Source organism: Emys orbicularis, chromosome 1 (assembly GCF_028017835.1).
Source record: "Emys orbicularis isolate rEmyOrb1 chromosome 1, rEmyOrb1.hap1, whole genome shotgun sequence".
NCBI lineage: Eukaryota > Metazoa > Chordata > Testudines > Emydidae > Emys > Emys orbicularis.
Genome location: NC_088683.1, coordinates 241,521,818 through 241,547,677, shown reverse-complemented (window position 1 = coordinate 241,547,677; position 25,860 = coordinate 241,521,818). Strand labels below are relative to the sequence as shown.

The following is a 25,860-nucleotide window of genomic DNA, read 5'->3' as shown; positions in this document are numbered from 1 at the left end:
ACTCAGCGGTTAGAAAAGTCTTAATGTAGGGATAGCGTACAATATAGATGCTCAAGCTCAGGGATACCGAACACAGGTCAGCTGACTTGAGTTTCACTAACCCTGGGCTTTCCTTGCAGTATAGTCATACCCACTGCCTGTGAAATTTGGTACCAGCCCTGTCAAAGCAGCTACTGAGTCATCTCTTTCTGAAGGATGAAGTTCAACACTTGAAGTAGCTGTGAGAACTAATTTAATACAGAACATATGTGGTGCATCATTTTCAAGAGCTGTGCTGTTTGTAGTTCACATTTAATTCAGTGGGAGCTGCGGAATCTCAGCACTTCAGAATATCAAGCCATTTATTACAGCATCTCTCTATGGGCTTAAGAGTCTAACATTAGGTACCCAATATTTAAAAGTCTTGACCTTTTTTGTCGTGGGACTCATGGCCTGGCAGACAACCAGATTTGCTGACAAGGTAGAAAAAGAAATTCCAGTTGATTTATTTGGGGCCAAAGCCTGAGTTTGATGTTGAGGACCAAATTGCACTGGTGTAACTGAAACAGAATTTGGGCCAGAGATTATGTTCAGGCCTTAATCAAGCAGACGCCAGGTCTACTGAACAGAGCATTGATAGGGTGAATCAGAAGTGAGAGGAATGTCTGTTTCAAGTAGTCCAGTGTAATTTAGCCAAAGTCATTTAAGTGTTGTTCTCTTTTTTCAGGTTACTAGCTGTTTGACTGCCTCCCTGTTCTTTCCTTGGTTAAAGAATTTCCTGGTGACTGTCACCTTCTTTGTCACACCAGCAAAATGGGAATGTCCCACAGCACGGTTGCAGCCAGGGCTTCCAGACGTTGTTGTACCCAGAGAGCTGCTGAGGCACTGGAGTCAGTGTCTGGCGATGCTCCTGAACAGCTCTTTCTATTCTGCTTATTACTGTGTCAAACAGGGGCTCAGTGGCAGGAGACAGAGGTTTGATCTCAGCAGGGTCGCTGGAGAGATCAAAGAGCAAAGGAGGGTCATGATGGGTTACGTCTTCCCCAAAGCAAGAGCACAATCCACTTCTATAACAGGCTCCAGCACCCTCTGGCTGGAATATTGGAGTTGTATACTGAGCCTTCCACAGTGCACCACCTGCCAGGAGAGAAACCAATTTAAGTAACAAAGATGGACATGAACTAGACAGAGCTCTCCTAAGGGCAGTATTTTCCCTGCACAGGCTTTTTTTCTGTCCCTGTCATAGGAAACAAGTGGCAAGCCAAGGTGACCATGCAACTATTTATCTACTGGGAACTACCTGAATTCCAAACTAGCCCTTTCCAAAAGCAGATGAACCGGTTATTTTTGTTCTTCTAAGGCGGTGATCTGTAGAACCATGTTTAAAAGCATTTCTTTTTACAGCAACTGGTACCTTCATTACCCTGCTAGAGATGACTAACTTAGTTCTATGAGGCAAGGACTAGATCTTCCTGGGTGTAGACTGCATATAGTGCATTGCAGGTGCCAGCTACTGCTCTATAAATTGCTATGCAAGACCAATGCTCCTCTACGAGCTGGACTGCATTCCCTCTCTCTGCTTTGCAGACTATCAGCTCAAAAGACTGTCCCTAAGAATTGTCCAGTGGGCCCCAGATAGCCAGAGGGAGAGTGTTATTCCCAATGTAGTCACAAGGGCACTGGGAGTCAGTGAGAGTCTTGTATGGATGGAGCCACCTATTTAAAATGACTACTTGTGTATAGCTTTCAAAGAACATTCTCATCAGCATGGGGGCTCCCAGCACATGGTAAGGAGGGAGCTGAAGCTGCTCTGGGGCAAGACTGTGATGTGTTCCCTCAGGGACTCAAACGCTTCCCACAGTTTGCAGGCCCACATGTGCTGCACACTTTCTGCTATTCCCCTTTGTAGGGTGTAGCAAGGGATGCTGGAACAATTTTCATAGTGGGGGCGCTGAGAGCCATTGAACCAAATTGTAACCCCTGTATATAATGGAAACCACTTCAAGCCAGGGGGTGCTGCAGTTCCAGCACCTATGGGTATAGCATAATACCTCTTACAGCGATAGCTAGCTCTGGTGGTTGGTGCCTTAGGTGGGGGAGTCCCATCTCTTCCCCCTGCCCCTGTGGAGCTGTGTGCACCCTCAGGGGAGATGGAAGGGTGCAGTGCTTGCAGTCTGAGTGCAGGGACGGGAATTGTACCTGGACCTTACGTGGTCTGCCCAAGGGAAAAATCTTTATGGTCTCTCTCTGCACTTTGCACTCACGGAAGGACCAGACAGAATCTGGTCCCAACTTATTTCCAGTCTCATCACGTAGCCTCGTCTTGAAAGCAGGGCAGTTTACTGGATCTCCACTGTAGCCCAATAATAATAATACAACAGAAACTTGTTTTCAACGCAGTGTGATGAACACTAGATTGCAGCGCCATGGCAGCATGTTGTACCGAGCTGTTGCACAGAGCAGTGGCTCTCCAGCCGCTGATCGATAGTCTGAACAGAACTATATCAAACAAAGAGGAAAGTAGCAGCATGACAGCAGGAGGCTGGCTAATAATGAAAAATTACAAGGTGTTAAGAGTGAAACTGACTGCAGTTCAACAGGAGATTTGCCGCCCCCCCCCCCCGTATACCCTGCTCCGATGGGAGATGATACAATTGATCTGAGCAAAGCTGTTTGAGTGACATTATTAATTGAGACAAGGTGAGTGGGGTAATATCGTTTATTAGATCAACTTCTGTTAGAGAGACAGACAAGCTTTCAAGCTACACAGCGCTCTTCCTCAGGTCTGGGAAATGTACTCCAAGATTACCTCACCCACCTTGTCTTTCTCTCATATCCTGGCAGTGACATGGCTACAACTACACAGCATACATTATTATTATTAATTTATCATTAGTATAATTTTATTTTCTATAAACAATCGGGGCCATGTTTTTTTAAAATGGAAGCCCAAGGTCCACATAAAAAACGTTCATGCTCCCACTTGGTAGCAGCCATCGGATGGTAACACATTTAGGCCCTGATCCCCTGTAATTTAAATCATTCTAGAAGGAGGAGGTGATTGTGTCCAGCACAAGAGAGAGATTAGACGTGATGCCTAAATGACGGAAGGGTAGGTTCAACACTCTGAGCCATTTCGGTAATGCATGCAGCACAAAAGCCTACATTTGCGTTCTGTATATATGACATTTTCTTTTTGGTTCAGTGGAATCTGCTGAACTCTCCTGCTTTCTGTTGTGCCCTGAGCTGTTCTCCATGACTGGGAGGCTGCAGCTTTACCCCGCGATCTGAGTGAGTCACATGTTGCTGCAGCCAGGATGTCTTTTGCTAATCAAAAACTATTAGGAGAAAGGTGGTAGAAACAATATTGCATCTAAAAATCTAGCAAATACTCCAGTTGAACACCTTCCATGGGTATATATCTTAATTTAGTTGTAAATTACAACTATAGCTTTCAGGCTGCATCTCAGAACTTCTTTGGTGTGATCACTTCTCGCTGAATTCCTCTGTAGTTCTGGATTAAAATAATGTATTTGGAAATATGGTAGACACAGATGTTTCCCCTCTCAGACATTAGCAGAAATTATAAAAACAAAAGATGGATTGATAAATAAAGGACACAGCCATTAATTGTAGCTGAAGTTTAAGATTAACAATTTCTCAGTATGTGTTTTTTTCTTGGCTATATGTAGATATGTGAATTCATACTGTAGTATATCTAGATACATTTTCAATAGATAGATATGTATCTCTCATTATATATAGATAGTCTATATTATATATAATCTATATACCGATTATGTCATTGATATGTGTTCAAAAAAATTAACCTGGCTATGCATTTCATTAAATATTTTGGGCCATATTAGCCCAGTTACCTGGCTGTCTATTTAGCTTACTTAGACGGGCTACTTATGACTGATTCTCCACTGCCCTGCACCTTGTGTAGTTATTTACATCTGTGCAAAATGGGTAGAAAATGCTAAATAAACTACACAAGATGCAGGGCAATGCAGAATCTGTCTCCCTGTTAGTTAGTGCTGAAGGGTGCACTGAGACTGTGACAAACAACTGGAGTGTCTAGAAAAGAAAAGGAAAAACCCAGAAAACAATGGGGAAAAACAATATTGAAAGCTGAGTAGAATTCAGCATTGGAGAAGCCAGCAGGGGTTCCAACCAGCACAGACAGACAAAGAGGAACACATAATCGGAGTTAAAGCAACCCTGCCTGAACTTGAGGGAAGTGTGTTAATTTTGGGGTACCATGTTAATGTAATATGTCCAAGGAAAAACTGTTTCTTGAATCTAAATAACTCTCAAACCCATCTGGTGATAATCAATTTAACAAGCAGAAAGAAAGTGTCTCTAATAAGCCCTATTGTGTCAGGATAGAGGAAAGGACTCTTTAACATATAGACAAAAGACTCTCTCAGCCTAGATGAAGGGCCTAATTGATGAGTCCTCACTAGAAGACAGAAAGATACAATGGCTTCACATCCAGACAGCCCAAAATACATACATGAAAGGACAATAAGTAGAACATGAACGTGATGTATTTTAAAATGAGCAGAACAACACAGAGAAATCAATTGGACTCCAAAGATTTCTCTTGCATTGTCAGAAAGGAATGGATCTGAGCAAGGCACAGATTTTTGTTTCAGATTAAATTACATGGAATATTACAATTTTTGGTCTAACTACGTTTCATTTCACCTGCCTGAATTTCAGACCTACCCACATTTTGAATATATCTGATCTGCATGTCTGTAATGGACGTGCACGTATAAGTTATGCAGCCAGATGAGCAAATTATTTTTTCTTTCAATTTTGTGGGGAAAAAGATTGCTTGAGTAGCTATGGGATTCCTCCCAAACATTTTATCTTGCATTCTCTCTTATGTGACTAAGGTGGGAGCGGATATACATGTGCAGAATGCTTCATTTTTTATAGAACCATCTTGTGTTTCATTGGGATAACTAGGAAGGTACACAACTCTGTATGCAGTTAAGTCAACTGAATATACATAAGGTTATACGGGTAAAAGATGAGAGCAATTAACAATCCATTGTTACATTATTGGTACATTATAGGAAGCAAAGTTATTTTGGTGCATTAGATCAATTTGAAACCAAGTAGCAGACAGCAACACACGTAAGCCAGTCTAAACACAAAGCTTAATAGGGCATCAATATACATGACTATCATTATTTTTATATTACTATAGCAGCTATAGGCACAAGTCAAGTCCTGAGATCAATTGTACAAATACATAGTAACAGACAACCCCTACGCTGGAGAGCTTTTAGTCTAGAGATCGACAATATAAAGGATGAGAGGGGGAAAACTGAGGTAAGTGAGATAAGGAAGTAACTTACTCAGGGTCACAGAAGGTTAGTGGCAGAGTTGGCAATAGACAAATAAATAAACCTATCTCCTAGAACTGGAAGGGACCTTGAAAGGTCATCGAGTCCAGCCCCCTGCCTTCACTAGCAGGACCAAGTACTGATTTTGCCCCAGATCCCTAAGTGGCCCCTTCAAGGATTGAACTCACAACCCTGGGTTTAGCAGGCCAATGCTCAAACCACTGAGCTATCCCTCCCCCCTAAAATGTGTGGTTTGTAAATGCCCTAAAACCACTACAGTAAAAATTGCTCCAAATGCTTTCTGAAACCAAATTAAATGTATTAAAGAAAAAAAGACACAGGTCTCCTGATTTCCAGTTTAGTGCCCTATCCATTGCTAGACCACTCTGCCTCTCAATAGGGTTAGATGATTAAAAGCTTGGTGTGCTCACATATTTTCCTACAAAGGCAGATTCATTTTATGTTTGCACTTCAGCATTTTGGTTTGGGCCAAAGGCCCCATTGGTTTCTATACTGACTTCTCCCTTAAGGCCCATCCTTTCTTGAACCTGGCCCAGAATGGTCAGATTTGGGCCGTGAATTGTCCTATTTCTTATACTTTGTGTAGGATTACACCTTAAGTGTAGGATTCTCTTTTGTGAGCCACACTACACTGACTCATTTCCTAATCACCACTCTCAAACTTGTGACATTTTGTATTGTTTCGCAGGTGCTGCATGGGGATATTAGCCAGAATATAGTTAGTTGCATTTTTATCTGTCTGGGTCTTGGAAACAGTTTCAGGCCATTGTGTGTGCAATACCAGAAATTTCTAATCTGTGGGGAGTCCCAGAAAATGTGTGTGCAGGGACCTATTTGACTACAACATCTCTCAGAGATTGCATGGATGGGAAGAGCGTTGGATTCACGTTGTTAGAAAAACTGATGTGTAGAAGAAATGTCCATTGCTTTTATCCCATTGAATGTCTCTCCCAGGAGATGACGAGGTGGGGCCCCCAGTTGTCAGGATATCTGCCCAAGTGTCCTCATCTAAGGGACTTAGGAATTCAAATACCTATTTTCTTTTTATATGTAGCCACTTGTCTGTTTCTGTATCTCATTCAGGGCTGTGGTGGGTCTGCTCACTAGTCCTTTAGTACTTATTGTTAAAAGCTTTATCTGTTAAATTTCAAATCTGGAAAACAGTTAAAGCATGGCCAGTCAGAACCCGTCTGAAAATGAAACATAGGGATTTAAATGGAGTACAAGTTGGAGATTGATGAAACACTCATTGGGAGGGGGTCTGAGGGAGGGGGAAATACTTCTTTTGAAGCACTTTGAGGCTTGGAACATCTCTGCATTATAACACAATTCAAAGCAAAGCAATATTGATGGACACGCCGCTCCCTCCTCCCACCCCCCCGCTTGGCATGTATTAGAATTTATCAGTGTACCACTGCCCTCTAGTGGAACGTTTCATAACATACCTGCTTGACTATCAATTTTCTTGGAAGCTCATTTAAGTCACCAGGCAGCTAAGATACAGAGCCAGGCTTCAACTCCAGCTGATGTTGTATGTTTGGAGAATGATTCATTCTGAAATCTAAACCAATCCAGCCTCCCTCTCTTTAAAACACACTCTCCTATTCAGATAAACTTTCAAACTTTAGCCAATAAGCTTCCTTGCCACATTTGTTCATAGAAGATAACTGATCCTTTAAACTTGGGGTGGCTACATTCCAGACTATCTTTGTCTCCCCTCATCCCCATTTAATCCTACAGTGATTCATTAATCAGTCATTTTCTTTAGCAATGTGTATTCATCTGAGAGATGGGAGACTGGGGTTCAAGGCCCTGTTCTAAACCAGGCAGAGTGGGGATTTGAACCTGGTTCTCCTACAGTTTGAGGGAGTGCTCTTACTGCCAGGAGAGATAAGAGCCTCCTTCCAGCCCATCAATTAGGCACCTAAAGGCCCAGATCAATGGGAGATTTGTGCCTAAGTCCCTTTGTTAACCTAGGCCTTAAGTTCTGCTCCATTTCACTCCTGGATAGCTTAGGCGGCTCCCCTCTCAGTTGACAGGTTCTACAAATTCCTTTTTTAAGCACCTAACTCTTCCCCATGCATTGTACAGGAAGCCTGGGAGCATAACTCAGGGCTTAGGGCCTAGATTCAGAAAGGTCCTTAGGCACCGAACTCAGTTGATCTGAGCCTGTACGCACCTGACTGATGGGCTGGAGGGAGACACCCATCTCTGCTTGAAATTCTCAGCTGTGACTCCCCTGCTGCAGTTCTGTGTCTAGGCCAGGTCAGCCCTTTCTCACGAGAAAAGAGAGACAGAGAAGTGAACCTATCTCATCGTAGCCAATAGCCCAGTGGTTAGGGCAGTCACTTGCGATGTGGGAGACCTACATTCAAATCCCTTCTCTGTCTGGTTCAGAACAGGGACTTGAAGCCAGACCTCCCACCTCTCAGATGAGTATCCTAGCCCTTGGGCTGTGGAGTATTCGAGGGGATGCATGCACACCCACCCCAGCATCAAAAATTCCTGACCTGCTCACCCATGACTGTCATTTGTGTGAAACCCAATCTGGTAAGGGTGCCCTGAGAAAGGCCTGATCTGGAAGGTTCACTGGGGTGAGAGGCAGGGAAACTCCTAGTCTGAGAATTCCTTTGGGCTACGGAGTGAGCAAGGGTTCAGAGCAGCTCGTGGGGTAGCATCAGGACTTAAACAGGATCAAAATGCAGAGGAGAAGGGCATAGACACTTAAACAGCTGACCTAGTGCACCAGGCTAACAGATGCCTCCCTACACTCAGGATATTGGCATGGACCCTCTCATGCAGTTAGGTACCAAGACCAGCATAGCCACTGTAGCTAGCCCACACCCTAGCAACCAAACTGTCCCTCTTTCTTGCACACTCAATGCCTCTCTCATGCTTTGCCCTATTTTCTCTTTGTCCATGGCTGTCTGTTGTGTGGGTGCTGTGCTGCCCCACTCCACCAGTGGCCTGCATCTAGTCCTCCTGCAGCAGGGCCTGACAGGCATCAAGATTTCAGCGTGCTCAGAGCACAACTACAGGGACTGGACCTCACTGACGATATAGACAATTCTCCTTACCTTTGTGGCCTTCAGGGCTTTGGCTTGAGAGAAGGATCCAAGCTGCTTATTAGCTGTGACATGGTGTCAGGCCTTAGGGGGCTTTTGCAAATGCTGACTAGTGGAAATTTTAGGAGCCTGGGGGATTTAGATACCTCTGGGGTTAGGTGGCAGCTAAGGAGCAGCTTTGAAAATGTCAGTGGCATCTAAGTGGTGGGCTTGGGCACCTAAAGAGGCAGATAGGCACCTAAATACCTTTCAGGATCTGGCCCATAGGCTTCACAACAATGAACAACAACATCTTAATACCTTTAAAAAAATTGTCCCTAGTCACCCTCTGTGACTCAGTTTTCTATCTGTGCAATGGGAATAATAGCACTTCCCTACCTCACAAAGGTATAGTGAGGATAAATACCTTAAAGACTGTGAGGTGCTCAGATACTACAGTGATGGGGCTATACATGTACATAATATGATAGATACAATAGCTGATATATTCCGCTCAAAATGTATTTAAGATTTATGAGAAATGTTTAGAGGCATAGATCAACTTTTTGGCTTTACAAACAGTAACTAATTAAGCCTCACAACACCCCTGTGAAGAACTTAAAAATTATTACCTCCATTTCAGAGATGGGGAAACCAAGGTAGAAATGTTAAGTGACTTGCTCAAGGTCTTAGAGATAGTGCTTAAATGAGGAGAAAGGGACGGTCTCCTCCATCACCTTCTGCCTTTAACTCAGACATCAGGAGTGAGAAACATGGATTTCCTATAACCGCTCATTCATGGATTCTGACACTATACTGTATGCAGGTAGGGGCATCTGTGTCAGTGCAGGAATTAGAACTCAGGAATTCCTAGCTCCCAGATCTCCTTTTCTTAGGGGAACTTGACATCTTTAAGAATATATCAGCAAGGAAGTTTGTTTGTTTGTCTGAGGGTTTTGGAGTTGTCATAATTAAGAAATGCATTACAGCTGCTGTCAATTAGCCTAATTGAAGAAAGATGTTTCACAGCTGAGCCTTATAAAGGGAAAACCCAGTTAAACAGAGAAAACGGAACTCTTGAAAATAAGCAAACAACTTCTGAAGCTTAAAAAAATAAGCTGTATCCATGATCACTTGGTTGGTAGCTCTCCTGATGCTTTTGCAGCTGGAGCAATAAAAGCACCGGCTGTAGGCCAAGGGCCAGATTTTTAAAGGTATTTAGGCATCTAAAGATGCAGATAGACACCTAGTGGATTTTCAAAATCTCACGTAAGGTCCTATTTGAGTCTTTACGTGCCTACATTTACCTTTAAAAATCCAACCCTTAGTAATAGCCATGAATCACACTCCTTTGTATCAGGAGAAAGTGTGAGAGCTACCAACTCAGCCATACTGAAACTTTCAGCGGTGCGGTATCAAGGTAACAGGTCACCCCAAATATTTTTACCTATTTTCTTCTATATAGGTTTTTGTACTGCGTTCATCACTGAGCACCTTCTAGTAGTGCAATAAGCGGTGTGAATAAGATCTATCTTCATGGGTGGCGTGTGACCTGCAGAATAGGGGAGGCTAGCCCCCAGCCCTGCCCCTTCTGCCCGAGGCTCCGCCCCTTCCAAGAGCGCCCCCTGCTGGAGTCCAGAGCACTCCCCACCACAGCTGCTAGCCCCCCTAGCTCCGGAGCGCCGGGAGGGTGGGCGGCCTTGGCTGCAGTCCCCCCAGCCCTGGAAGGATGGGCGGTGCGCGGCCCCAGCCCTGGAGCACCAGGAGGGCCAGCAGCCACACCCCTCCAACCCCGGAGCGCCGGGAGGGCGAGTGGCGCAGCCCCAATCCGAGCCAGGGCCACGCACAGGGGGACTGGAGGAGCTGCACTTCCGCATGTCGAGCAGGCGGGAAGCAGGAGAGGTGCCTGGGGGCAGAATGTGGGTGGGGCCACACCTGTCTTTTTGGGGAGGCACAGCCTCCCTCAGCCTATGGTACCCACCGCCCATATCTGTCATGTGTTTATCCTCTTGTCCTCTCCCCAGGGACCCAAACATGTGCAGTAGGGCATATTGTTTTGGATTTGTTTTTTTGTATAAATGTACGCACACACTGCTATAGGTTCTGCTGCAGTCTTCACTGCAAGCTGCTCACCACCCCGCCAGCCATCCTGCTAGCCACTCACCACCCCACTAGCTGCTCCTCCCCACCAGCCATCCTGCTAGCTGCTCACCAACATGTCTTCAGCCCCCGCCCCCACTTAACACAGCTCTCAGTGATTTCAGCTCTTAGTAACTTCGGCTCTTTAGTGATTTCACTGGTAGTAGGGGAGCCTCAGTGCTGGTGCACCACTAGCCCAAAGTAGGTCTAATGCTTAGACCTAGGTATCAGTGATTTCAACTCTGCAGCATGTAACAAGACTCCTAATGGAGTCAAAATTATCCCTGTTATTACACAGTGGAGAGAGGAGGCATCAAATTGGTGTTTGGGGCCCACACTACCAGGTACAAATACCTGTCCCCAACCTCTCTCAATTCACTAGGTTTTGGAACCCATGTCCCTTGCCTAGCGAGTACTACTTAATTGAGGGCGAGTCCCTCCGTCATAAAATGCCAAGTACAGTTCTACTGTCCTTGATTCACATAACCAGGATAACAACAATTTATTACTCCTGCCCCAATAACAAAGAGACTGGGGATCCCACAGCAGCCAAAGTGATCATCTGAGCAAGCAGTCCCATCATGCTAGGTAGGGTGGGTGTGCCCATACAAATGAGATCAGTCCCTGAAGTCCTTTTCCACAGCTCACTACCAGATGTCATGGTAGAGCCCGTTCTGACTTTGCTTATATATTAATAATCGAATCTGACCTGTTGTGGGGGAAATATTTATACTCACTGTCTTTTTGGTGCCACCGTACTGCATGTAAATATAGCCCACAGTAGTGAAACATGAACTCATGCTCCGAATGCTGAACTTTTCCCTGCAGTAAAGGCATCAGGTTTCGGCCATCGATCACTCTAATGTGAGGGAGAGAATGGAAGTCACCAAACTGGGGTGAGTACATTGTGTAGTCAGTACTCTCATTGCAAATGGCAATTCTTAAACAAGCTACCATTTGAATCAAGAAATGCAAAATTTAAAATTATATATGATTCCACAGCTATAGAGACTTGAGCAACTGATTTTTCAGTTCAGTGGCAGTTCTGAAAAAAAAAAAAAAAAAAACCCCCACAACCAATTAGACTTTTCAGGGAATTGAAAAATTCTATTTTTGGTCTGTTCCAGAGCAAAGATTTGAATCTGGGTCTCCTACCTCTTGGGTGAGTACCCTAACCGCTGGGGCTAAAAGTGACAGGATGGCAACCAGAGGACAGCATCACCTTCTCCCCTCCTCTGACCATTTTATTAATGGCTGAAACTATTCATGTCATGTTCACAAATCATTTCAGGTCAATCAAAAGTGCATTTTTCATCAAATACACTATTTGTCTGAAAAATTTCAGCCAGCTCTAATTGGGTCAGTGGAACAAAGACTTAATAGCTCACACCTCCACAGCACCTTTGCTCCAAGGGTCTCACAACACAAGTACATTAAAAAAAATCACCATGGTGATGTATGTTAGCATGATCATTTGACAAAAGCATAAACTGTAGCCACTGGGAAGACCATTCTTTCAAACTTGGGTGACTAAGGCTGAAGTCAATGGGAACTGCTGGCATTCAGAACTCCTGAAACATCAGGTCACATGTAGATGATTAAATATGAATTTAGGAGCCTAACTAAGTACCAAAGTTTTATAATTTTGGTCTAAGTGGCTGGCCCACTGTCAGTCACACACTGAATTAGCGACAAAGCCAGAAATAGGACCCAGGTGTCCAGGCTCCCAGTCCTTTGCTTTATGCTCTAACAAATCATTACTGCCTCCCAAATTCCTATGCACCTCTAATACAAGAGTTGGTTTTTTTTTTTAAAGAAAACCAGAATCATCCCACGGAATTACACATATAAATTTGTTTCTATTGTTTGTTTATGAAAGAAAACAGAATTTAACTATAATTAATCCTATTTTTATATTAAGAAGTAAACCAGTCTTCTTTGTGTTTTCCTTAAAATCATACTGAATAGGTAGAGCTAAGCAGGAGGAAAGATAAGGACATTTGTTTTTTAAAACTGTATGACTTTTAACCTGACAATGTCCCTTTAAAAACAAACAACTGTATATCAGGATGTGCAATATCAATCTTTTCATTTCAACTGAAATGGAGCAAATATGGTTTATGAAACAGCCTCTATACCTGTCCTGAGGCATTATCCCTGCAGCCAGGTGAGCCACTGTGGGGTAAATGTCCATAAGACTTGTAGGTTCATTAATAACTGTATCCGCAGGCAATACTCCCGGCCATCTAAATATCCCTGGCACACGGATCCCTCCTTCCCAGCCTCCCATGCCTTTTCCACCTGTTGTAAGAGAAATGGCACCACAAGTGATGAGTCATTAGGACAGGGACTCAAGTTGTTGTGAATTTACAGATTAGAATACAATATTCAAACACTCTTTAAATGAAAATAAAACTCACTAAATCTAGGAGAGCAAGGAAAGCCAAGGTTAAAGGCAGTGCTAACTTCCCAGCTGAATATTACTACCATCTTTATATTAGGCCATTTTCTCCTATGGCTTCTAGGGCAATTCATGGTTGTGAGGCATGAGGGACAGTTTTATTCTTAAAACTTCCAAAATAAACAAAATTCAGATCTGCAACATTAATGTGGAATGTTGTGATTTAAATATAAATTAACCACAGTAGAGGGCTCCTTGATTGCCAACATCTGACAGAACAAACACAAAGTCAATGGAAGAGAGATTGAAATCCCGTATGACTCTCAGGAAAGCAACCGTGGGATAAAAAGGGCTCATCAGGCAGTTCCAACCAGAAGTAGAGGGAGCATAGCAAAATGGTTCATAGACGCAGAAGGAGACTCTGGGAGATAGTTGACAGTCTTCAAGCACTCCATAAACTAATCTACAACTGCAGGGATGCTCTGAGACAATTCTAGAAGGAAGTGTGCTATGTAGGAATATGAAGTATTGCAGAGCTCCAAAGAGGACTCTATAAATATTCTGCAGCAAAGGAGACTCTGTGACGCTATCTACAGTCCTGTTGCGATGCCCTTGAATGTAGTCTGTATGGCCTCTCTTTGAGCTCTCTGTCTCTTCTTCTAATCATCTCTCAATTCCACCCAAATCCCCAGGCATCACAACGAACTGGCTCTCTTTTAACTCAAAATATTCACTACTTTGAATGGCATTTCAAAGTGAAAACCAAAGAGAATGCTAAATAATTCCCAGAGAGGAAAAAAACACTGTTGAGCTACACAGAAAATTATAAATATGTATTAAATAACTGCAGCGGAGGACCTTAATAAAACAATGTAGTTTAAAACCAAAACCCTGGTACTCAGGAAATTCAAAGTTAAGTTAAAAAAACAAACGTAAAGTATGAAAATATGTAGTTCAGGTACCCAAATAACCTTAGCTCTGCTCTTTTACGCCTGCCACCATGTGGCGAGCCAGACAGACACTTATGAAAAGTATCACAGGAAACAGACATGTGAAACCAAGGTTAAGATGCTAGTTTAGCCAGTAAACCAGTGGGCTGAGGACAGTGGCCAGAATTTTATGCTTGACAAGTTGACAGGAAGGTATAAGAACCTTTTAGTGAACAATGATGGAATAACCTGCCCATAGCAGAATTGTCTTTGACTGTGCTCTGAACCATTAGGATTCATATCTGTTCTAATTTTAAAAAAATCCTATCTAATGTAATAGTAGATTTCTCCTTGTCCATAAAAGTGTTTTATCCTTTTTTTTTTTTTAACTATACAAAGCTCTTAGCCATAATGATGACTTATAATGATGACAATGAGTTCCACAGCTTGCTTATGCATTGGGCTAAAAACTTTGTCTTTTAATCTGCTTTCAATTTGTTGTCTTTCAGTTTCATTGGATGTTCCATTGTAGTTCTGTTATGAGAGAGGATAAATAGGAACACCCAATGTATATTCTCCCAACCATTTATTATTTTTCTATCTATACTATGTCCCGTATGACTCATTTTCTAAACGTAATGGCCCTAATTTCTTCATTTTTTTTTCTTATACAGAAATCTCTCCATTCTTCTAGTCATTGTCTCTCTCTGAACCCCTTCTGTTTCTGCTGTATCTTTCTTGTAATAACGTGGTGAGAAAACAACACCATGAACCAGATTGTCAGTTGTGAAAGCTCGCCAAATGGTATCTTTATGTACATAGAATCATAGAAATGTAGGGCTAGAAGGGTCCTTGAGTGGTCATCAAGTCCAGCCTCCTGCACTGAGGCAGGACCAAGTAAACCTAGACCATTCTGATGGCAGAGAACTAGAGTTACTCCATTTTGAAAACTTGCTGCCATTTTGTGTTAGGCAAGCACATCACTAAGATATCATCCCACCATTAGCTGACGGTAAAGAAGCAAGAATTGTCGGGAAAAATAACAAATAGTGGTGAGGCTGTTGGTCAGAAGGTTGGGTGCATTAGATACTACGTTGGACACAAATCAGACGTCAAGAATTATAACATTCAAAAACCAGTCGAAGAACACTTCATCCTCCCTGGTCACTCAATTACAGACCTAAAAGTCTCAATTATTCTACAAAAAAAACTTCAAAAACAGACTCCAACGAGAAACTGCAGAACTAGTATTAATTTGCAAACTGGACACCATTAAATTAGGCTTGAATAAAGACTGGGAGTGCATGAGTCATTACACAAACTAAAAATGATGTCTCCATGTTTATTTCCCCCCTACTGTTACTCACACCTTCTTATCAACTGTTTGAAATGGGCCACCCTGATTATCACTACAAAAGTTTTTTTCTCCTGGTGATAATAGCCCACCTTAATCAATTAGACTCATTAGAGTTGGTATGGCAACACCCATTTTTCATGTTCTCTCTCTATATCTATATATCTTCCTACTGTATTTTCCACTGCATGCATCTGATGAAGTGGGCTTTAGCCCACGAAAGCTTATGCTCAAATAAATTTGTTAGTCTCTAAGGTGCCACAAGTACTCTTAGTTCCTTTTAGAGAGAAAGTAAGTATCAGACAGTGAGGGTCAGTGTATGTGAGGAGAAGGAGCAGGAGAAAAGCAGAAAGGAGAAGTGTAAATGTATGTGTGACAGAGAGGGAGAAGAAAGAACAGAGAGCAGATGAGAGCAGAAAGCAGAGGGAGAGAGAGACCCAGAGACCGATGAGAGGCAGAGACCAGAGAGAAAGACCTGAGAGGGAGATTAAACTTGATTCAAAAGATGTCTAGAGATTGTTAGAAAGTTCGCTGTTGACGACCCAGGGAAGACAGTCTATCAGAAGAGGGGTGCTGCCACTTCAGCATCACTTCTAACTGTATGTTATTGCAGTTCAGGGTGCTCTTAGCCCAGGGATAGTCAATTATTTTTTGTAAAGGTCCACATTTCTTGATCAAGGTATAGTCAAGGTCACACCACAAGTGCCCCTGTTCAACAAACACATACAATGCTGTGTAATGTACCCAGGGCCTATTGCTTATATTTGTAGTGCATTAAATGAAAAATAAAATCAAACCACTTAAAAATAACCTCCAAGAACGATGCAATAAATTACACCTGAGACTTTGAGAAAGTACATAAATAAAATCAAATAGATGCAAATATTAGCATTAAAACACTTTTAGACAAATGTTTAAGTTTTGAATGTGTTTTGTCAAATAAAATTATTGTAGGCATATATGTTTATGGATAAACATATTTGAAACTTTCAAGCCTTTTGTGGTTCATTTATTTTAAGTATCAAAGTTTGAAAGAAACTAACACTTAGTACATATGAACTCTAGCTTTTATGATTCAAGTCTTTCCAATAATAAATACACACCCACCTATACCTGCATTAAGCAAAAGAATCATGAATAATTACAGTGAAGTACCTGTTAAAACTGTAGTATCACTACTGAAAATGTAATTTTCTACAGCACTACAAATTTAAAATAAAATATGCGTGAATAATGTATGGTTAGTTATACTACTCACCATCAGTGGGAAAAGTGACAGGTCCTCTGATGCACAAGGGCCTTGAAGTTTGTAGTGAGTTCAGTCAAGACAAGACAGAGGCAATTGCACAGATGATTATTAGTCAGAAAGGAGTGATTACATGATTTAAAGTCGTTCATTGTTGAGAATGATGACTCACACATGTATGTTGAGCCAGCATTCTCAAAATGCATCATATAGTCAAAATGCTAAATGCCACCTTCCTCAAGTGTGGTTACGTGGACTCCAGTGCAAGGATTGTTCAGAAAGTTTCAGATATAGGTGTGCTGCACCTTAAGCACTTCCTCTGCTTGTAAATCAGAAAGCTCCACTTGTAGTTCTGCTTTTTCAACATCTGGAAAGGATGTTTTGGCTTGATCCAACCAAGTGCCATTTCCTTGTACCACAAATGGGTTCTTTACAAACAGGGAGATGCCTTTAACGTTTTCATAATTCTTGGAACCTCTTCTGGCTGGTTTGAAGAAGCCTGTCTAGAGATGATGCCATCTCATTCACGTCTGCAGTGTTCCAGCAGCTTAGCAGCCTCAGGAAATACATCATCTTTCCAGTTTCCAAATAACTTTTGAAGAGACTCAATTTGTTTTGAAATGAAGTGACACAACTGTGGAGATCCACTACATTGCAGTTTTGCCCCATAGCTTTAAGTTGAAATGTGTCCTGTCAAATAAACAAGGAAAGACAGGAAGCTCATGCTTGTGCCATCCCTCAAAAATGCATGTTGCTCTTCTGCCTCTTTCCCTGGAATGTTAGGTAGATATTCTTCCACATGAACTCAAATTTCCCACAGCCTTCTTAGTATTTGCCCTCTGCTCAGCCAGAGGATGTCATTATGAACAGATCATCGCAATCAGCAGATACTTCTGAAAGAAAGCTTTTGAACAGTATGTGTGGCAGTGATGACTTGGACTGAAGGAAGTTGAAAAATTTAATCACCATTGACATTGCATTAGCATATTCGTTGCTAAGCTTTGCACAAAGTGTGGTTAGGTGAATATACAGTGATAGGAAATCAAATTGGGGTTCAGATCTTGCAGACGTTTCACAAGCATTCAGTGAGTACTGATCATGGCAGGAGAGCCATCTGTTGTAATGGACATAATCTATGTCACATCAAAACCTTCATTAGACAAAACAATTTGAACAAATCCTCACTTGTTGTGTGATTGTTATGTGGTATAAAGGACAGCAAATCCGCCACAAATTTCTCTCCATCAAAAAAAACAGACATACAGTGCTAGCTGTGCTGTGTGCCTGATATCACAGGATTCGTCCAGTGCCATGGAAAATTTTCCAGTTTCTCACACAACTGCTTGAAAATGTCTTGTGCCATCATCTCATTGCTTCTAATAGCTGTTGTGTCTGACAGTGGCTGCTGTCTGAGGGCTTCAATGTGTTTCTTCCCCTCAAAAAGGGTTTCAGCTGTAGTAACCATACACTGCTTAATAATGTCTGCCTCTGTAAAAGCCTTCCTGTCTCTTGCTATTACCCAGACACAGCTCAGTGAAGTTTCAGTTGCCTTTTCCTGAGCACTTTGAAATAATATTGGTGCTCTGAAAATATGCATCCTTTAATAAAGTGATCTTGTCCGATCTTAAACGGGAGCCCAGTGGATATTTGTGGTCAAAATCCACATGCTTCATTTGTAGTGCCATTCAATGTTCCCACTTTTAACAACAGACACAGTCTCTGTACAAATTAAACATACTGGTCGATCCTTTGGATATTGTGGCAAAATAAAACAGTAAGCGTCTGTCCATTCTTCTTTAAATGAATGGTTTTCGATGTCAACTTTCCTTTTTTTTGTTGCCATGTTTAATGGCTCCATGTTTAAATGTCAAAAATGCCAGAGGTAGGCCTACCTTTGCTCCACCTGCAGTTCCTGTGGCTCTTCACCCCCCATATACTGGCGAGGGAGAGGCACAAGAGCCTTCCTCTTATCACAGGAGTAGATGGAAGGTAAGAGCAGAGCTGCTACCAGCCACTGAATTCTCTCTTCTCCTTCCTGTCTCCTACAAGATTGGTGCCTGCTGAGGGGCAGGGGCAGAGAGGGCTGAGGGGCTTCCTGCAGCAGCCCTGACTGGCTACTTTTTCCCTTGCTGCCACTCAGAGGTGGTTTCTCCAAGACAGACAAGAAATGTGCACCCCTCAGCAGCTTAGTGGAATTGTGAACATTTTAACTGCAAAGTCCATGACCCAGGGGCACCATTTTGCGGGGGGGGTGGGAGGAGGTGACTTTAACTGTGGCTCCAGGAGCTACTAGGTTGTCAGTCCTGGGCAGCAGGGCTCCCACTGACAGCCCCACACAGGACTTAAGTTCAACCAGAGCCCACTGGAGTAGAGCTCTGATAAATATTTTCAAACCTGCAGGAATCTCGGGGCCTCCTGTAGGGCAGAAGCCCTGAGGCCCTGCGTGCCCCACAGGGGAGAAGCCCTGAGCCCCTTCACCTCCCACAGGGGCTGAAGCCCCTAGCCCCAGTAGCAGCCAATAGAAGAACAAAGGGCTGTCCCACTTTTAGATAGGCTAATGCTGGGGCCTGTACTAGGGCTTGTTTTAAGTAAGTAAATGCTTCCCACTGCTCTAATCCACATTACTGTTCACTATTCTTAAGCAATTCATACAACAGAGCAACCTTTTCTTCATGCTCTAAATAAAGTCCTGAGAGAAGTTAGCCATACCCAAAAAGGACCCTACGGTAGAGATATCTGTGGGAGCTGGTAATGCTTGTGATAATTCTACCCTTTGTGTACCTGATGACCTCCCTTCCTGCCCTAATGTAACTCCCATGTAATTTACCTGTTGCTGACACATTTGAGCCTTCCAGGAGCTAACCTTAAACCCAGTCTTTCCTATTTTTTGCAGAACCTGATATAATATTTCCATGTTTTCCTCCTTCATTTTAATACCGAAAAGGATATCAGCCACATAGGAGATAATGCTATCCTTATTGGGCATGAAATCAGTGGAGTTACACTGTTATAAAATTAATGAACCACAGGTCGTTCACCAGCCTGGAAAGCAGTCTAATGAATGGTGCTGTGGTTCACCAGCAGATATAAACCCAATCTGACAAGCCAGAGAAGGCACATCATACTGGCAGTGCCAGGAGGAATCTGAAACACACTTCTGGAGTTGAAGAGGGTACTAAGCAGGGGTGAGTCTAGCTGGCATAGCTATACTGACAAAGGTGCTGTAGTGTGAACAAGACCTGCATTAACCATGTTTTTCTGCAGTTAATTTCCCTTGTTTCTTGAGGAAGAGGTGTTAGTGAGAAGGCATGATGGGAGGGCACTCGTGGGAGGGGAAAGATCTGCCACTTTAGCTATCAGTTCTGCCCTCCTCCTGGCCCCACCATGCCACAGGTAGAGCTGGAAGGGCCATGGGAAGAAAGGAGGATGGTAACTGATAGGGCTGTGAGGAGCACATCTACCAGCTGGAGGCAGCAAGAGGAATAGCAGGGAGCCCCAGACTTTACACTAGCTCCCTGAAGTATATACAAAGGAATGGGCTCTGCACAGCACTCTGCAGTACAGGAGTACTGTTGATGTATGGAATTGCCCATTCACTTCAGTAGGGTGTGCTCAGATGAATTAGGATGCTCCAAAGAGATGAATAATCTAACACAATAGCTCTGGGTGGTGTGAAGTGATCCATTCATCTCAATGGGAGTTCCTCTCCACCTCAGTTTCAGTTGTGGAATATCATTGTTCAAGATAATCTCACTATGCATGTCAGTTTTAGAGCAAATGGAATATTAAAATATTCTTCTTATTGTGTGTGTGTGTGGGGGGGGGGGCAGTATCTGAGTAACGCCTGAACCAAATTATTCCAAACTTGCACTATTGCCCCTGTTGTGGCATGTCAATCTCATTATGCATGTGGATTTTAGAATACTTTTAAAATTAAAAGAAGCTCATAATGCAGGGGGAGGACGTATATTGGGAACCTCTTGATCAAATGACCTAAATTTGCACCATAAATTTTACCCCAGCCCCTGAACAGCTTTTTAATTATTGCTTCCCCAAAAGGGAAGTGGGTGATGGAAATTATCCATGAATGATCCCGAGAGAGTAATATCAGGATCAGAGCCATAGTCTGAGCCCCAAATATGTGTAAAAAAAAAAAGTTATAAGAAGTGTAAAATTTGGATGTTACATGATTATTTTAGTGGGACTGTATCTCACTTAAACGACCTAAAAAATCTTGACTACTAAACAAACCCTGTAGCTATTTCCAAGACAAGATTTTTTTGATCCGTCACTCTCACAGTTCTTGGGAGGCAGGCCAGTTCTCGCTTACAGACAGCCGCACAACCTGTAGCAAATACTCACCAGCAACTACACACCACGCCACAGAAATACTAACTCAGGAACCAATCCCTGTAACAAACCCCGTTGCCTACTCTGTCCCCATATCTACTCTAGTGACACCATCAGAGGATCCAACCACATCAGCCACACCATCAGGGGCTCATTCACCTGCACATCTACTAATGTGATATATGCCATCATGTGCCAGCAATGCCCTTCTGCCATGTACATTGGCCAAACTGGACATTCTCTATGTAAAAGAATAAATGGACACAAATTAGACATCAGGAATGGTAACATACAAAAGCCGGTAGGAGAACACTTCAATCTCCCTGGACATTCTATAACAGATTTAAAAGTAGCCATGCTTCAACAAAAAAACTTCAGAAACAGATTTCAAAGAGAAACTGCAGAGCTACAATTCATTTGCAAATGTAACACCATTAATTTGGGCCTGAATAGGGACTAGAAGTGACTGGCTCACTACAAAAGCAATTTTCCCTCTCTTGGTATCGACACCTCATCAGTTACTGGGAGTGGACCACATCCACCCTGATTGAATTGGCCCTGTCAACAATGGTTCTCCACTTATGAGGTAACTCCCTTCTCTTCATGTGTCAGTATATTTATTCCTGCATCTGTAATTTTCACTCCATGCATCTGAAGAAGTGGGTTTTTTACCCATGACAGCTTATGCCCAAATAAATCTGTTAGTCTTTAAGGTGCCACTGGGCTCCTCGTTAAAATTGAGCAATGGAGAGGGGAAGGGATTTTAAATCACACTTTGAAAACTCTGTTTTTTCTGATTTTGTTAACACGTATTTAACTTCAATGCCAAATGCATATTTTGGATAAAGGATGTATGGGTGCAAGGGATGGATGAGAGAGACAAATTTGCTCCCAACTAGTATAGCCCTCGATAGTATTCATCACCATGTATTTTTGACAGGTTTCCATGCCCCATTTAGGGCTTATGTCCTGCCCTTCATCCCCATTTCCATTGGTGCCGAAGTTTGGCACCATCGGCCATTTTGAAAAATTGTTATGTTTGAATAGGGGGAGTGTTGTGTGTTTTGATACATTAAGAGGAAAAGGTTGAAAGAATAGAGAGAGAGTTTAAAGATTAAAAAAAGAAAGTTTGGGTTAAAGTTTAGAGGAAAAAAGGAAAGAAAGGTTATTTGGGGGGGCTGAGTAAGGAGAGATGCTTTTAAAGGTCTAGTTTGGTAGGTTATTAAAGAATAGAAAGAGAACAAAGAAAAAAGGAGATTTTTGTTTTTAAAGGGCTAGTTTGAAAGAAGAGAGGCAAGTTATTAAAGAAGAGAGAGATTTTTAGTGAGTTTGAGTAAGGAGAGATGATGATTTTAAAGGCCTATTTTGGCAGGTTATTAAAGAATGGAAAATTTTGAAATAAATGTAAAAGGTGGATTAAATATAAGGGTAGGTTAAGAAAAGAGCATTTAAAACATTAAATAATATTAAAAACTAGGTTTAAAAGGGGAATTTACTAAGGCAAAGCCTGTTTAGTAAGCACATGGTAAAAACTATAAAGGGTGGCTAAGAAAAACACATTTAAACTATTAACTATCAGGCTAGGTTAAGAAAAGAGCATTTTAAAATATTAAATAATATTAAAAGCTAGGTTTAAAAAGGGAATTTACTAAGGCAGAGCCTGTTTAGAAAGCATGTGGTTAAAAAAGTTAATAGAAAGGCATTTAAACTATTAAATACAAGGATAGGTTAAGAAAAAAGCCTTTAAAAAGAGAAACATATAAAGAGAAGTTAAAAGAGAGAACAGGGCTAGAAAAGGGAAAAGAAAGCCCCTTTGCAAAGGGCAAAGATAGACAGCACGTGGTTGAATCAGAGAGAGAGAGAGAGAGATCTTACTATTCCAAGTCTTTTTGCCGAATGAACCAACCTCCCAGGCTTACTCCCCCTCAGACTTGTTATCACCGCCTTTGGATCGGATCAATCAGATGTTGTTCTAAAGCAGCGTCATAGAATTCATTTTTCTAAACCAATCCTAGAGTCCCAAGATTTTTAAACAAGAACCATCTCTCTCTTCTCCCCCCACTAAGTCCTCCCCCTCTACCCTTAACTTCCTTGTTCTTATCTAAAAACAACAGACCCCAATAATTTCCCCCGCCATGTAGCCCTTTTACATAGGGGTTTTAATAAAAGTTAAAACCATAAGTTTTTAGTAACAAACTTTCTTTTTTTAATCTTTAAACTCTCTCACTCTATTTTTTCAACCTTTTTCTCTAAATGGATCAAAGCACAAACACACAACACTTTCCTTATTCAAACATAACAATTTTTCAAAATGGCCGATGGCCCCAAACTTCGGTGCCAATGGAAACGGGGAGGGAGGGCGGGAAATAAGCCCTAAATGGGGTGTGGAAACCTGTCAAAAATACATGGTGATGAATACTATCAAGGGATATACTACTCTCCCAGATTTTTACTATCCTGGGGGGCCAGGACAGTCACCCTCTTCCTCCCCTAAATGGCACCCCTGAGGATAGACACTTCCCCACCTAGGCAGAGCAGAGCAGCTCGGCACTGGCAGAAATGGGGGAAGGCAGTGGCAGTGACTCTGAATGCCCCCCCCATCCCCAAACTGCACCCATGGTGGATTCCCTCCCCCTCTTGCCCAGGAAATCTAGGTAGGAGGCAGGGCAACCCAGGCTGCTCATCAGGCTGGGCTTCTGCAAATCTTCTGCTTTATCCAAACCTGCAAAGACCTCCTTAAACAACACAAGTACAACCCACTATTTGATAACTAGTTTGCATCCTGGCTGGGAAAAGCTGCAAGAAGCAGATCATTTGATATTATTGCAAACAGTAGAGGTATTGCAAACAGTAGAGGTATTATAAAGCAATGTGTCCATAGCATTGACTTGTATGCAAGCACAGACATAGACCATTGATGTGGTGAAAGACTCAGAGATGGGATAAGTAGCATTTTCCCACTAGAAATAAGAAGCATAGTGTGGAAACATGCTACTGTCTCTGAGCAAAATTTGTACTCATGGTGGAAGATGGTAAATTTCACATATGATGCACAGCTGAATCAAGCCACCACTTTTATAATATTAATGTCTAATGCCCAAATTGAATGGATATCTCCCATTGTGGCATTAGGATTGAACATTAATAACAGTGTAATGCAACCAATGGAGCATAAATTAGGGGCCATAAATCAAACATCTCAATGGAAGATAGTAGAACTTGAGGCATGTATAGAAGAACATGGAATTGGATATATTTGCAACAGTAATGCTGTTCAGTCTTATGATATATGTTTAAACTCAGAAAGGGAAGTTCACTATCAATTAAATCCTTTCCCATATATTGGATCTGTGGTGGTGTACATAGGAAATAAATGTGTATGTATTAGGAGTTGTGTAAGCAATTTACAGTTGATCATTTATTTAATGTAAATCGTGATCCCAATGAAAATCAATGTGTGTGTAATATAGTTGCTGTAATTCAATGAGATTTTAATTTTACATTACCTTAAGTCAAAACTAAGGAAATTCTAAACCAATACCAACTGTATACTAGTATTAATCCTATTTCATTGGGGATGAACATAAGTTTAGTTAAATAGCTCTTAAATCATACACATTTGCAAAAATTGTCACAAAAAGCTCAAGCTGATGCACGCAGGGTTATGATTACTGTCCACCACGTATCTAGTGAGTGGGAACAAATTGTTGAAAGAGTAAAAAGGGACACAAGAACATAAATGGCAGGAGGTATTTCTGGGATGGTCTCCCACAGCAACGAGATTCTTTAATACACTTCTGCATCCTATTGTCATGATTTTAGTGTTTCAGATATCGGTGGTAGTACTGATTGTTATTCTGGATTAAAAGAAAGTTTAAACAATTGCAGAGTGTGCACTTTAGGAGAACTGAAATGGTTACATCAGGGATCGGCAACGTTTGGCACGTGGCCCACCAGGGTAAGCCCCCTGGCAGGCCAGGCCAGTTTGTTTACCTGCCGCATCTGCAGGTTCAGCCAATCGCAGCTCCCACAGGCCGCGGTTCGCTGCTCCAGGCCAATGGGGGCTGCAGGAAGTGGCGCGGGACAAGGGGTGTGCTGGCTGCGGCTTCCCGCAGCCCCCATTGGCCTGGAGTGGTGAACTGCGGCCAGTGGGAGCTGCGATCGGCCAAACCTGCGGACGTGGCAGGTAAACAAACCAGCCCGGCCCGCCAGGGGGCTTACCCTGGTGGGCCGCGTGCCAAAGGTTGCCGATCCCTGGGTTACATTATCCTAGAGAGGCAAAGTCAGGGGTAGTGAGATATTGTGCCAAGTAGAAGAAACACCTGCTTGGTCCCTCTGGGAGCCTTGAGCTAATGCTGACAAGGCCAAACATCCACTGAACTCACTAGTTGGTGATGGTTAAAATATAAATATGTTAACCATCAAGGAGAGGACTGATGGACGAGGACTAGAGTTACTCCATTTTGAAACCTTGCAGCTATTTTGCGTTAGTTAAACACATCACTAAGGTGTCATTCCACCATTAGCTGACAGCAAGGAAGCATGTAGTAACAAGAAATGGCTGGAAAAATAACAAGCAGCGATGAGGCAGCTGGTCATAAGGTTGTTTTAGAGATATACTGCTTGTGTCAGTCATTTATCGGATGAATGTGCCGTGTCCTCTAGGTATTCCTGAGACCACCCTAGTACAAAGAAAACTCTGGGAGTAACAATTCCTAACAGGTGTTTGTCCAACCCGTTCATAAAAACCTAAAATGATGAGATACCACAATCTCCTTTGGAAGCCTATTCCAGAGTTTAACTACCGTTATAGTCAGATTTTTTTCCTGATGTCTAACCTAAATCTCCTTTGCTGCAGATTAAGCCCATTACTTCTTGGCATACCTTCAGTGGACAAGGAGAACAATTGATCACAGTCCTCTTTATAACAGTCCTTAACAGATTTGAGGACTATTATCAGGTCCTCCCTCAGTCCTTTCTCAAGACTAAACATGCCCAGTTTTTTCCCAGCTTTTCTCATAGGTCAAGTTTCTA

The 25,860-nt window shown here is 42.4% G+C and overlaps 1 protein-coding gene across 1 annotated transcript in view; it reads right to left on the bottom strand.

The window, feature by feature from the left end:
• Nucleotides 1–745: 745 nt before the first annotated feature.
• Nucleotides 746–25,860, bottom strand: part of LOC135887696 (arylsulfatase D-like) — a 40,214-nt gene continuing 15,099 nt past the window's right edge. Inside the window, exons 8-10 of the mRNA XM_065415427.1 lie at nucleotides 12,685–12,847; nucleotides 11,284–11,405; nucleotides 746–1,116 (exon numbers count right to left, since the gene is read on the bottom strand). Of these exons, the coding sequence (XP_065271499.1) occupies nucleotides 746–1,116; nucleotides 11,284–11,405; nucleotides 12,685–12,847 (656 nt within the window). The remainder of the gene's footprint in view (nucleotides 1,117–11,283; nucleotides 11,406–12,684; nucleotides 12,848–25,860) is intronic.